The sequence below is a fragment of the Macrosteles quadrilineatus genome, unplaced genomic scaffold (genome assembly GCF_028750875.1).
Source record: "Macrosteles quadrilineatus isolate MER2022 unplaced genomic scaffold, UCM_ALF_1.0 Scaffold_2__2_contigs__length_208266976, whole genome shotgun sequence".
Lineage (NCBI taxonomy): Eukaryota > Metazoa > Arthropoda > Insecta > Hemiptera > Cicadellidae > Macrosteles > Macrosteles quadrilineatus.
Genome location: NW_026542595.1, coordinates 166,577,692 through 166,591,842, shown reverse-complemented (window position 1 = coordinate 166,591,842; position 14,151 = coordinate 166,577,692). Strand labels below are relative to the sequence as shown.

At 35.1% G+C, this 14,151-nt stretch overlaps 1 protein-coding gene across 1 annotated transcript; it reads right to left on the bottom strand.

Annotated features, from left to right (window-relative positions):
- Positions 1–2,769: 2,769 nt before the first annotated feature.
- LOC128986742 (NADH dehydrogenase [ubiquinone] iron-sulfur protein 4, mitochondrial-like) lies at positions 2,770–13,695 on the bottom strand. The gene is made up of 4 exons (XM_054407249.1): positions 13,561–13,695; positions 8,212–8,353; positions 6,525–6,700; positions 2,770–3,157 (listed from the first exon to the last, which is right to left on the bottom strand). Exons 1-4 carry the CDS (start codon positions 13,620–13,622, stop codon positions 2,980–2,982), a joined length of 558 nt encoding a protein of 185 aa, XP_054263224.1. The 5' UTR covers positions 13,623–13,695; the 3' UTR covers positions 2,770–2,979.
- Between the last annotated feature and the right edge of the window lie 456 nt (positions 13,696–14,151).

Below are 14,151 nucleotides of genomic sequence, written 5' to 3'. Positions count from 1 at the left end.
AGCTTTTGTTTTCTTTAACAGACCGTTTTAGAAGCCTTTACAATTTGTTGAAACAACAATCTATTCTACCATACTATTTAATTTGAGAAACAAATCACTTAGAAAACAATTCTATACTGATGACGTTTTAAAAATTAAACATGATAGTCCTCACTGCCTCCCTTATTAAAAAAAACTAATTATAAGATGAAAATCTACTTACATAGTTGGCAGAAAATGTAATGTCTGGTAGCTATGAAGATTTCCAATCATCATTGAATGAATGTCAAAGCTGTTCAGTTAAAAATATGGAAAAATATCATTTCTACCCTTATTCAAAATACCCCCGCCGCAGCAAACCTGCAGACTTAGCGAATTTCCATTTCCCTGATTGGATTTAAACTAAAATGTCTCCTTAAAAATATCACATTTATTCCCTAGAATTAGTTTAATGAGTACTTAGGTTTGCTGCAACAGGGAGGGTAAACAAGTTTTTTAAAAATGTAAAATGTTAAAAGGTACTGTGGTTTAGTATGAAATTCATGTATTTTCCAAATTTGATCAAAATATGTTCATAAACAAGCAAACTACAACAGTTGACTTATTCTTCATAAGAATAACATGGGAATTTTAAAATTACTGTACAATTTTTTTGAATTTTCTCCGTAACAATTAGGCGCATAATAACGCTTCAATATACTAAATTATTTGTTTTTTTAAGCTCTACAAAATGGTATAAAAAGAAATTGTGAAATTTTGTGTTTTTAGGGTCAAAAATGAGAAAAACCTATTTTTACCCCATAAACCCCCCTATAAACATCCGTTCTCATAGTCCGATCATGCTGGTTCGTGAACTCATTCAAGTTTATCCCGCCTTACACCTTCAAACCAAATTTTATCAAAATCGGACAAAAATTACTCAAGTTATCGTGCGGATGGACACATATATATATACAGGGTGGTAAAAAAGTCCCTGAACAGTTAAATATTTTAAAAAATAATGCAGATAGAGCTACAATACTTGGTACAAAGTTACAGGGCATAAAAGTCTATTTTAACACATATTCAGTGATCCAATAACTCTTCAGGGGGACGGCCCACAAGGAGTCGGAAGAAAATCTTAAATGGAAGCATAGGTCAATATGCACATCAAATTAAAGGTATTTTTTAGTAGAATACAATGCCGCAAACCGCACTTCAAAAGGTTGATCCTGCGCAAAATGGCAGATGTTCAAAGATTTCTTGAATCCGCCATTTTGAATCTTTGAACGACTGTCATTTTTTACTCAGGCATTATTTTGAGCTTGAATTTACGGCATCGTAATCTACTAGTGAAGACCTTTAATTTGATGTGCATATCGACCTATGCTTACGTTAACAATTTTCTTCCGATTCCTAGGGCTGTGCCCCCTGAGAAGTAAGCGTATAATAGCAATGTAAATTAAATGAATCTTTGAACAACTGTCATTTTGCGCAGGATCAACCTTTTGAAGTGCGGTTTGCGGCATTGTATTCTACTAAAAAAGACCTTTAATTTGATGTGCATATTGACCTATGCTTCTATTTGAGATTTTCTTCCGACTCCTTGTGGGCCGTCCCCCTGAAGAGTTATTGGATCACTGAATATGTGTTAAAATAGAGTTTTATGCCCTGTAACTTTGTACCAAGTATTGTAGCTCTATCTGCATTATTTTTTAAAATATTTAACTGTCCAGGGACTTTTTTACCACCCTGTATATATCTCTAAAGCTCATCGCACACTACAGCCAGACGCGCCGCCCCGCGCCGCGCCGAACCGCCGTGAAATAATTCCGGCCGAATAGTTTGCATGGGAATCAATGAGAGTGCGCACACTTGAGCGCGCCGCGCCGTGCAGCCGTGTCCGCCTCGGAATAATTCTGATGCCAGAACTCTCGGGAGAAGTCACGTGGAATTGTTCTGCTGAAGGCGGCGCGGCGCGCTGTAGTGTGCGATAGGCAACGGAACCGATTTCTGACCAAGGCCACCTTCGCGTGTCTTCGTACTACCTCGGTCCAGTAGTTGTGTCTTGTTTTTCAATGTCTGAGCATGTTAAGTAGTTCATAAAACTTTTTGGGGGACATTCTGAAATATTGGAAACATTTTCGTTTGTCTTTCATTAAATCGGAGAAAAGGTGGTGAAATTCCCCAAATGTTTCCCACTTCTCGTTTATGGGATGGAACCACGTAGTGTTTTGCCTCTTCTCCTCCTCTTCTGATTCCAGTAGGCAAAATAAAAACATATCTTCGTCCTCAAAGCTGCTCATCTTGAAAAATAACCAAAAATTTACACTTGACAACACATAAACGAGACACACGACTGCACAGAACCACAGGCACTGCCCCACTGCCGGTGAGGTGTGGTGAGGGACGGCGGTGACGGCCAGTATGTGCGACCTCACAGCGGAAGTTTCCTTAGGGCGGTGCGGCGCGGCGCGGCGCGTTTGGTTGTAGTGTGCGATGAGCTTAAGATACAGTATATAAAAATTTGAACGAATGGTGTTTTTGGCCTCTGGGGACATCAAAATGAAAAAGTAAATCGGTCCCGGGCTTAGATCTTACCATGAGACCTACGGTAATAGCTACTTCCCTATAGGGAAATTCGCTAATACTGTTACCAACCATATGTCTTCATTTAGCTTGCATGATTTAAGTAAATCTTTCAGCTTGTACTCTTTGCAATTTCTTGTCCTTTAAATTAAGGCAACCAATCTTCATATATATTGTAAAAAACAAATAATATATCAGGAAAAGGTAAGATTAAATAAAACATTTCAACCACAACAATAATATATTTTTGAGGAAACAATATTTTCAAGTCCAAATTGATTGCGGGTATACTATATATTTCAACTTCAAGATAATTCACGACAAATGTAAATGAAAGCATTTGATGAAAAAGTAAAATACTTATATTTACAAACACTTGGCTTGATTCAGAAGTTTTACTGTTATACTACGGATAGTAATATTTAATTTAGTTTATTTTGTAGACTTTCGGGTTCTCCGGTCCCAAGAGAAGTTCAAAGCATAAGATTTCGGTTTAGGTTGGGCTTTCTTCGGCGGGGCTAGAAACCACTGCCATCCGTTCTTCTCGCAGAAAGAAATGGCGTCATCTTGACTACGGAACTGCAGAGACATGTTTGACAATGGATCTCCACTGAAAAAAAAAAACAATTTACACTCTGAACAATTTGACACTTTCCTAGCTGTGGGATTCAACTGCTGAATGTAACTGCAGGATTGTTAAAGTTGTGCGAATGTTTTTGTGCCTGCGTTCTTCAGAGCCCTTGCCGAATTCGGCAGCTAGGAATACGTCTGTCTGACCCTCATGTAAAGAGATGGTGCCGAAAAACAGACATAATCGGCAGCCAAATTCAGCAACTAGAAGACTTCACCTATCTGTTACTGTGTTCAACTAGCTAAATAGTGTTTTGTGGTTCCTTAAATCTCAATTTAGAAACACCCAGGCACATTACACGTTATTTAATAATTTGTAAATTAAAGTTTAAATAACTAATCTAAGTAAATGTATAAAAGCATATAATTTTAATTTTATAATAAAAGCTTGACAACAGAGCTGAAGTTGAGAATCAAGCCAGCGACCTTCAGATTTGTAGGTGAATATTATTTTTCTCCTAAGAATTACAATCTACATTGTTTTGAGGTGTTTAAAACCACTAAAAATTTAGTGGTTTTTGTTATTTTATATAGGTCTTTATGTACCGAAAAATGTTGGTACGGTACAGATTCTATCTTGACTGAGTGGCTATACTGCTTGCCTAACAATCCAGTTGCCGGATCAATCCTGAGAAAAGTCAGTAGCTTTTTAAAGGTTTGAAATGAGACACAGATTTTCCTGATCATTCCTGATGAGGGCTTTTAATAATGATGAAAACTAATGACTAATGAAACAGCTGATATTAGTCAGTAACAAAGAGCTACACAGATCATCTCACTTCATTACACTCATCCTTCACTCAAATTTGGGTTAAAATCAACGATCACATAAGACCAATAGATGGAGCACGCCTATCTAACTAACATTAAAGCAGGTGAAGCCAGGTCCGCCATCTTATTGTAGGATAGAAGCGCTAGATGTCGATGAAAACGGCACCAAAACTCAATGTTCCGCTTCAAAATAACTCGACATTTAGCCTACTTAGACTTAAGTTATATGGTTGAAACTTCGTATGAGTGAAGTCAATAAGTCTATGACACTATTGGTTTTAATTAAGAGCTTAAAAGTTAGTATTTTCTATTTTAAATCTTCAAATAAAGTCGGTACTTTTAAATGAGTTTTAAAATATGACATGAAAAAGTTCGTCGGCTGCTACTATTTTTAATTGTTGGTCAGGTAAGTTAAAAAACGGTGGATTTTGTAGCTAAAGAGTTGAACCTTTTGGATCATATTTTTTAAAATTTTTAGCTGGCGTAGTTTGGTTGTAATTTAAATTGTAATATAGGGGCTACCCGCCGCGCCGCGAGGCGTCATGCGGGCAGATTCTGCCTACAACGTCACTTGTAATACAGTTTAGATACTAAGATTTGGAGCTATACAGAAAAGTTACTAAACTAATTAGAAAAACACGGATTACATATAACTTTTCTTCGTTTTATTCTTTGTATTCATCTAAAAATTAATATTTTTTAGCTCTTTCATAAAAATTAATATGACAGTCAGAATATAAAGGAGAGTTGTATAAAGAGTTTCAGAAATTATCTTGTCACTTTGAAAATTCGTAGATTGTAAACCAAACATCAGAACTTTATCAAACTTTAATACGATGTAGATACATATATTATAAACAGATTTCTAGCTTTTCAGAATTTTCCTTTCGCTCAAAAAGTTTTTGTTGTTAATTATGTAAACTAACTTTTTCTAAGAAACGGTAAACGCTAGAAAAAAAATCAAAAGCGTATTTTGAAGGTAATTGTGTTAGTAACACAAATATTTGTAATATTGTCATGGATACCATTGCTATCAACTAACATTTAATTAGCTGCGCGTGCTACTAGGGCTCATCACAGCCGGCAGCCGCCATCTTGTTGTAGATTAGTGAAAAATACTGGCTTCACGTCGCGGCCAACATGCTGCATCTATTGGTCTTATGTGATCTTTGGTTAAAATATAGGTGGCATCACCTTTTCAATTGATAATAATCAAAATAATAAAAAGCGAGATCGGTACAACGTTTTCTCGGTACAAATTTAGCTTGGTATAGCTAACAACACATGAATAAGATAAGTGATATATCTAGAGTAGTTAGTTAAACCATTGACTATTGGATACCGAAGTAGACATCCCATATTTACTCAGGGGAGGTATAGAAGAGGCTACGATGACAGCTGTGGGCTTCTTATTAGCTGAGCGAACGCAATTACCGTAACAAAACGGTCAGTAGTCATCGGCCTCGGTGGTCTAATGGTTAGCGTGCCGGGCTGATATACTGTAGGTCCCGGGTTCGAATCCTGCTGGTAGCATAAAGTTTTTGTCCAAGATTTTTTTATTATCAGCAAGTTTGGTTGGTTTGGTTCGGTTATTACAGTTTAATTTTATTATTAAGTCATTACAAAATGTTAATTGAGACAATTCTAGTTTTATTTAATAAACAGGATTATTTTTCCGATTACTAAGCTTTTGTTATATTATTTCTTTATCAGCAAGTTTGGTTAGTTCGGTTAGGTTATGATAGTTTAATTTTATAATAAAAAATAATAAAATTGAATTTGAGACATTTATAATTTTATTTTATGAATAGAACTATTTTTGCGATTAGTAAACCTTCATTGCCAAAGTGCTCTCTACTACAGCGCTGTTCACGGAGGAATTTTGAACTAAATGCCTCATTCGTACCTCCCCTAAGTCAGACCCCCGAAGTAGACATCCCATCTACATGGAACAGCTGCCGCCAATTTTTTATAAAAAAAGAAAATAATAATGTGAGCCAGTCCCAGAATGTGCTAGGGTCTAAAAATCTATTTTACACCTTTTTTGGATACTGATCAAATTGATTGGTCATTCTATTACTTTGACTTTGTTAAAAAATATGTGTATTGGACAGAAGTGTGTGATTTAGATCAGCACAATCTGTCTGGTGACTCACATCAACTATGACAATTTTGATTAAAAATCTGGTGACAACTTTAACATGAGTATGTAATGTCTAGTTGTATTATTAGTCAAAGGTAAAACTAACTGAGATAAGTCAAAACACTAGAGTAGTAGATAACTATCATAGTTCAAAAGCAGTGATCTAATACAAGCTAAATTAATTTATTTTCACCATAGCCTATAATCATAGACAAAAATAATTAAATATAGACCGTCAGCTGTGCTACGGTTACCATAGGTTCTGGCGCACACCACTGGGAGGGCCATGTAGTTACGGTGTGGGTGCTACGTAAACTACACAGCGCTCCCAGCTGTGTGCGCCAGAACCTCTGGTAACCGCAGCACAGCTGACGGTCTATATTTAATTCTTTTTCTGTAAGCTATAATCTACTAAAAATCACTCAGTACTAACGTTGAGCTCCAGCCCATGAGCGGGTTTTCCCAGCGTTGGCGGGTCTCAAACTCCATCGCCCAAAGGCCTACGTTGTCAGTGCCTGACTGCATTGCGTTCTTGGGGGTTTGGTAAATGTGGACCCTCCTGTTCTTGATGTGCTCCTCAGGCACTCCAGTGATCTTTGAAATATCCAGCTGTAACAAACAGAAGTCATGAGACGACTATGAAGGGGTAATATAATATTGGTCAGTTGTATATTAGTAATCTCTATACAAACCCGTAACATTAAATTAGCTGCCAAAAGGCAAAACAAAATGAGGTGATTAACAGGTGTTAACCAGATTTTAAGGAAACATTCAATGAAGAAATTTAAAGAATCTAAAAGAACTGAAGATAGTTTATTTATTTCATACCTATTTTCCTCCAGAATTTGATTTTATCTACCAAACAACATATTATTTGTATTCATCAACACTGACAACACTATTAGCAATTTTAAGTTTTTTTTTTAAGGGAACGGTACAACCCTGGTCTTGTTGCTACAGGTTTTATTGTCAGCCTCTTGTACGATAGCTTTAATTAATAGCCCAACAACAAATAGCAACTGTATCCAGAATTTTTCTTTAAAATTGAAACAGCAACTTTTAGATTTGAAGGTGACAATGTTAACACTAGGCTAACTAGAAATTTGTCCAATATTTAGTCTACAAAACCAGAAATAATATCAGTAATAGCCTACTTAGAACCGTTTAATTTTGTTTAACACTTTTATCTGCTATCTCTCTGTCTGCAAATAACATAGGCCTAAAGTAATACTGGATATCTTAATACTCCACAGAGAACATTGGAGTGGACTCCCTCTTGTTTGTATCTGTTTTATTCTGACTTTCCACCTGCATATGATTCACAAGTTGTTTTTAAAACAATAAAACACCTTTGACGTATTCTAGGCTAGCGGTTAGCGTCACAGACTTTGGTGTGGGAGGGAAGGGTTCAATTACCAGCACACCCGCAAATCGTATGGGTTTGGACCAGTTTCCCAAAAAGCGTTTGACTAACACTCTCTCTAATCTTAATAGTGCCACTGGTGTAGACAAATACAAAAAAAAATACCAATCCCGCCCCATGCCAGACTAAATCTGTAACATTATAGCGCTATCTAAATGTTTGTGTATACTTAGGCTATTGTTTTTATGTTTATATACGTGTAGTATTTGTTTTTATTGTGTTCTTGACGAGCTGCAAGCTTTTAGAATGTTGTCTTCGCAAGGAAACATGTTCTTAAGCTACAGAAATCTTTATCATTAGAATATTATTAGACAAAGGTACGTAAAAACCTATTTATGTAAAAAAAAGTCACAATATGTTTTTCTGGCTTTTACTAGACATATTATACTTATATACATACTAGACATACATACTAAGCCACAACAGTAGCACTATCTTTGAACTATCTGTAGGACAATCTTTGTAGTAGGGGCCTACTGTAATTTTTTGTCATTAGGCCTATTGGTAGGTATGTTTGTTGTTTGTCATTTAAGTATATTATTAATGATATTATTTTATTTATAGTAGGATACTTATAACTTATTAAAATTTGCAGTTTGTTAACTTAAGTTATGCCTAAATGGAATTCAATGAATATTAACTTGTTTAATTTTTGGTAAAAAACTGTATAAGATGGCAAATAACTTATGGTACTTACTGGAGTGTCTACAGTGATGTAGCCCTCCAACTGTTTCTCATGTTCTACAGCCTCAGGTGGTAGGATAACTTCCTCAGGATCAATGATCGGAGCATCTTTCAGATTCTTACATGCGACAGCAGCTGTTGCAACTGCTCGATTCCTACAAAAAGGAATAAGTTAGAATAGGCCATTAAGTTAAGAATGATAAGTTGCTTTGACTAACCTTCAATACTCCAACCAGATAAATAAACTTAATTCTTTCATATTGATCGAACTAAGTTCAGCAACAAATAGACACATTAGCTTCTCTTATATAAAATGTATCATAATTTTTATCAAACAATATGTCAGCAAACAAGATCCAAGTAACTATAGACCAATCTCCAACCTACCAACAATATCAAAACTCCTGGAACGAACTGTCTACAACCAGTTAATAAACCACCTAGAAACAAATAAACTTCTTTCTACTAGTCAACATGGCTTCAGAAAGGGGCTCAGTACAAATAGGGCCATAGCTAAACTATGTGAACACATAACAACACTCTGGGAAAGTAAAAACCATGTTTCAAGAGTGTTTTTGGACTTACAGAAAGCTTTCGATAATCTAAATTGGGAAATCCTCTTCAACAAATTAAAAACCATTGGAATTAAAGACAAAGTTCTAGAATGGATACACAGCTACTTTACAGACAGATACCAATATGTTGAAATAGATCACCAACGCTTCAGTTCGATAGTTTGTGTACAATCCTCCCTCAGAAGAAGTACAACAGGCATCCCGCAGGGCTCGATACTCGGTCCACTATTCTTCATAATATATATTAACAGTTTTCCAGACTCCTTAAACCCTGAACAGAAATGTATTCTATTCGCCGATGACACTACCATACTCACCCCCATCCAACCCAAAACTGACAATAGTAACACAATAAATTTAACCTTGGACAAAGTGCAAGCCACCAAAATCTGTGACACATTGAGCCTAACCATCAACAAAACAAAGACAGTACATATAACCTTCATGCCCAGCAATAGACATGACACAGGAATTGATACAGATCCAGTCTCGACCATAACAAACTCGAACTCGACAAAATTCCTCGGTGTATTCATTGATAAAAATCTAAACTGGAGTGACCACTTTGATTATCTCTGTAAAAAACTGTCGTCTGCGCAGTTTGTAATTAGGCGAATCAGAAGTATTACAAATGAAGAAACAGCGTGGGTGGCCTATCACTCCTGTTCTCATCACACCTGAGATATGGAATAGCGGCGTGGGGATCAGCACCTATTAACAAGATTGACAAAGTCCTTATCCTTCAAAAGGAAACCATCAGAACAATACTGCGGCTGGTTTATCAGGAACACTGCAAACCCTTCTTTGTCCAAAATAAAATCCTCACCGTTATTTCACTTCATATTCTGTAAACCATCATCCTGGCCATAAATTCCTCGCCCAGTCTCAGACAAGATAAACACAACTACAACACACGAAATAGGGCAAACATCGATCTTCCACAACACACACTCACAAAATTCAGCAACACCCCACTGTACACTGGCTCATATTTCTATAATTTACTGCCGGAATCTATAAAAGCCACTGACAAACACAACACATTTATATTCAAGCTTAAACAATACTTAAATCAATAGGCCCTACTACACCACAGCAGAGTATATCAATAATGGCAGCAATATTACCAGCAGAGTTCTGATGGTAATAAAAATATTCCATCAAAATATTCAGCACTTACCATCAAGGATCGAACCTTTATTAGTGACTATAAATGAATTAACTCCTCATATTGTAATCTTAACAGAACACGATATGAAGGAAAATGAAATTAACAGACTCAATATACAAGATTATGATGTAAACAATTTTTATTGTAGAAAAACATGTTTCAAGGGTGGCGTCGTTATGCTTTCCCTGAAGGGTTTAAAGTGGAAGCGGGTGGATGTTCCAAATTGGTTGTCTGGTAGTCTACTTCAAGATAAGCAATTCAAATTTTGTGCCTGTAGCTATATAATTGACGGATTTAAAATTTTGGCAATTGGAGTGTATAGGTCACCTAGCTCGGATTGAGAAATATTTTTAGATAGATTGAGCATGTTAATTTCCCACTTTTCCAAAAAGTTTGTTAATATAATTTTGGGAGGGGATATAAACATTGATGTTTTAAAAAATAACCCTAATCATAAATTACTAAAAAGAACACTAAAAGTTCATAAAATGAGGTATCTGGTCAATTTCCCAACCAGAGTTACTGAGGAATCTGAATCAGCAATTGATAACTTTATAATTAAAAATTGTCATGATTGCAAGGTGACTGTTGAGGGAATTGTAACTTGTCTATCAGATCATGATGGGCAATTGCTCCTTATAAAAAATAAAAACCTAAATAATACAAAAGAGGTTCAATCAACTATAAAACGTACAACTCGTAACTTCAATATTCAAAATTTGAATCTATTTAAAAACCTCTTGGAAACTGAGATTTGGGAGAGTGTTTACATGGCTCCTGTTGAAAGAAAATATGATGAATTTCATAGTACATTTAAGCACTTTTTTGACATTTCGTTTCCCAAAATTACTGTAACTGAAAAGAAACGCAAAAAAAAATTGGATCTCAGAAGACCTGAAAAATGAAAAAAAAGAACTACTACAATTGGCCTTAAAACTTCGTAGGAACAAAAATCCTGCCTTGAAATACGAGTTAAAACAAAACAAACTGAAATATAGGGCAAAATTAGTCAGAGCTAAAACAAATTATTTTGAAAATAAAATAAAAAAATCAGCCAATATACAAAAAACAGTATGGCAGATTATAAATTCGGAAGTTGGGAAAGGAAATGGAACAAAAAATAAAAATATTACTTTGAAAGAGGGAAATTGTAGCTTAAGTGATCCTAGAACTATTGCCAACATGTTCATTTATTATTTTACAAATGTTGATCAGGATGTCAGTGGCAACCAATGTGAGAGCAAGATTGAAAATCAAAGTCTTATTGAAAATGAGCAATGTATTAAAAGAGGTTTTGATTTTAAATTTATTGATGCGGGGGAGGTGGAAAAAGTAATTAACTCTTTAAAAAACAAACATTCTATTGGACACGATGATGTCCCTATTAAAGTTATAAAGCATGCCAAAAAATGCCTGAGCCATATTTTAAGTCATTTAATAAATTCATCTTTTGTATCAGGAATTTTTCCAAATCAATTAAAAAAATCTAAAATAATACCAATTTATAAGAAAGACGACCTAGAAACTGTGTCAAATTACCGTCCTATTTCTCTCCTACCAGTAATATCAAAAATTTATGAAAAAATTGTTAACTGTCAGTTATTAAATTATTTAGAAGAATTTAAACTATTAAACAATACTCAGCATGGATTTAGGCCTGGAAAATCTGTAATTACAGCAGCAGTGTCATTCATAGAATCTATAATTGAATCGGTTGATAAAGGGGAGATCACAATTGGAATTTTCATGGACCTAACTAAGGCATTTGATAGTGTCAACCACACCCAACTGATAGATAAATTACTCATTTTAGGGGTTACAAAAAAATCAATAAAATGGTTTCAGTCATACTTAAATAATCGTTGTCAGTTTGTAGAAATCACACATAATCATGATAACATAATTACAGCATTTTCTTCTGAAACTGAAAGGGTTAAATGTGGTGTACCCCAGAGGTCAATCCTTGGCCCCCTGTTGTTTTTATGTTATATAAATGATGCTGGTGGTGCACTCTCATGTTTACCTCAGAACAATCTTTGTTTTTATGCAGACGATACAAATCTCAAAGTATCGGCTGAGTCAGTGCAACAAGTTGAAATTTTAAGTTTTGTTGAATTGGCAAACATTGGAAACTTTCTAGAGCAAAATAAATTGAAGCTTAATCCTAAAAAAACTAATTTTTTAACTTTTAAAACAAATCAAAATAAAAAGTTAATTAAACCAAATATCATGTATAATGCAGAAGAAATTGAACATAAACACAGTAGGCCTACACAGTTTCTAGGTCTAACTGTGGACCAAAATTTAAACTGGGATGAACATGTTGATAAACTCCTTTCAAAATTATGTTCAGGACTATATTCACTCTCTAGAATGTCTTATTTTTGTAACCATAAAACATTAAAAAACATATATTATGCTAATGTCCATTCGCATTTATCCTATGGTTTGAGCCTTTATGGTTCAACTACAATAGCAAATTTGGATAGGATACTTAAACTTCAAAAAATAGCAATAAGAATCATTTTGAAATTAGAACACAATGAAACAACCAAAAACAAATTCAAAGAACTGAAAATTTTAACGGTATATGGCCAATATATTTACGACACAATTATTCTAGTAAAAAACTGCTTGAGCACCTCTGAGACAAATTATCACCCATACACCACTCGGCATAAAAAATTCCTTATTTCAAGTAAACATAAATTAAAATTCTATGAAAAAAAACCATCCTATATAGGATTAAAATTTTTTAAGCATCTTCCTAATGAAATCAGAAATGAACAAAGCAGGAAGAATTTCATGAGAAAGCTAAAACTATATTTAGTAGAGAAAGCATTATATTCCCTGGAAGAGTATTTTTCCACCTCCCCTCTTAGCGTTAGTACATAATTGATTCAGTTTTGATTATTTCCATTTCCTGATTCTTGGTTTTTTATTTAGATAATGATCCAAGATATGCAAATCTGTAAATTATTAATTTAAGATAGATTTAGTTGACACCATTCAATGTACAACACTGTACTTTATGAATAAAGCATATTTGATTTGATTTTGATTATCGAGGAACACACTTTTCAACACCTTAGATAACGGGGCTCACTTCGAGAACCAAACAGACGAATCTTGACGATTCCCCAATTTTTTTACAGAGAAAACTGATTGCGGAGAAGACTTCAGAAGTAAGAAGTAAGTAAGTAAGTAAGTAAGTATCAGACATATAAAAGTTTTGCCCGAACGTTTTCGGTGAGGGATGGGTCCACACCTCGGTCTAGTTACAATCTAACGTTGACCTTTTGATAGATTAGCACCATTATTTGATAGGCCTAACCTAAAACAAATGGCATCTGGGTCTTGAGTCAATTTTACTTGGACCGAACCAGTGACCTTCATATCTGAATGAGAGTAAGTCAGTTGACTGCCCAGAACATATCAAAATAAGTTAAAGGTATATAGGTAGGCTATGTTAAGCTTGGTACATAGGAATCTTGAGTAGGATAGCTTAAGCTTGACCTAGGCTAAGTTATGCAGGGTATCCTAAGTCAAAGTTTACCATACTATCTAATCACCAATTGAATGGCGAAGTCTTAGGAAAAACATAACACAAACTTACCTTCCTAAAGCTGCTGATTTTAGACTATTCGTAACTATTCCAAGTGAAATTCTAAGTGCCATTTTCACAATAGTGATTAACTCACTGATTGACTTGTTTCTTGTTATAGGTTAGACAGACGAAGACGACGAAAACAGAACTATGCCTCTTCCTTTCTTCCAAGTTGAAAAATCCTTCAAACAGCTGACAAACACAGTTTTAGCTTTGGTGTCTGCTTCTGCCTAACTTTTTCTTCTTCTTTTTAAGCCAACGGCAGGCTTTTTCACTCATGGGTGGACCTTCGAAGTTCTCAAGCCTGCTGCTAGCTTTGTTCAAACCAAGGCCACCTTTAACTCCAGGGGCCCATTTCATAATAAACTACAAGTTACAAGTTACAACTTGTAACTTGTAATTTCCATAAGATTTGCATTGGGCGATCAGCTGATTTACTAATCATATTAGTTTGTACTTTATTATGAAATGGGCCCCAGGCCTCGGGCTTCGAAGTGGCAACAGCAACGTCGCAAGTAGGTTCTAAAACTGCTGTTTTGTTTGGAGCCAGATAATGGCATTTGTGTATTTTTTAAGAATACGAAAGCTTGGTTACTGGGC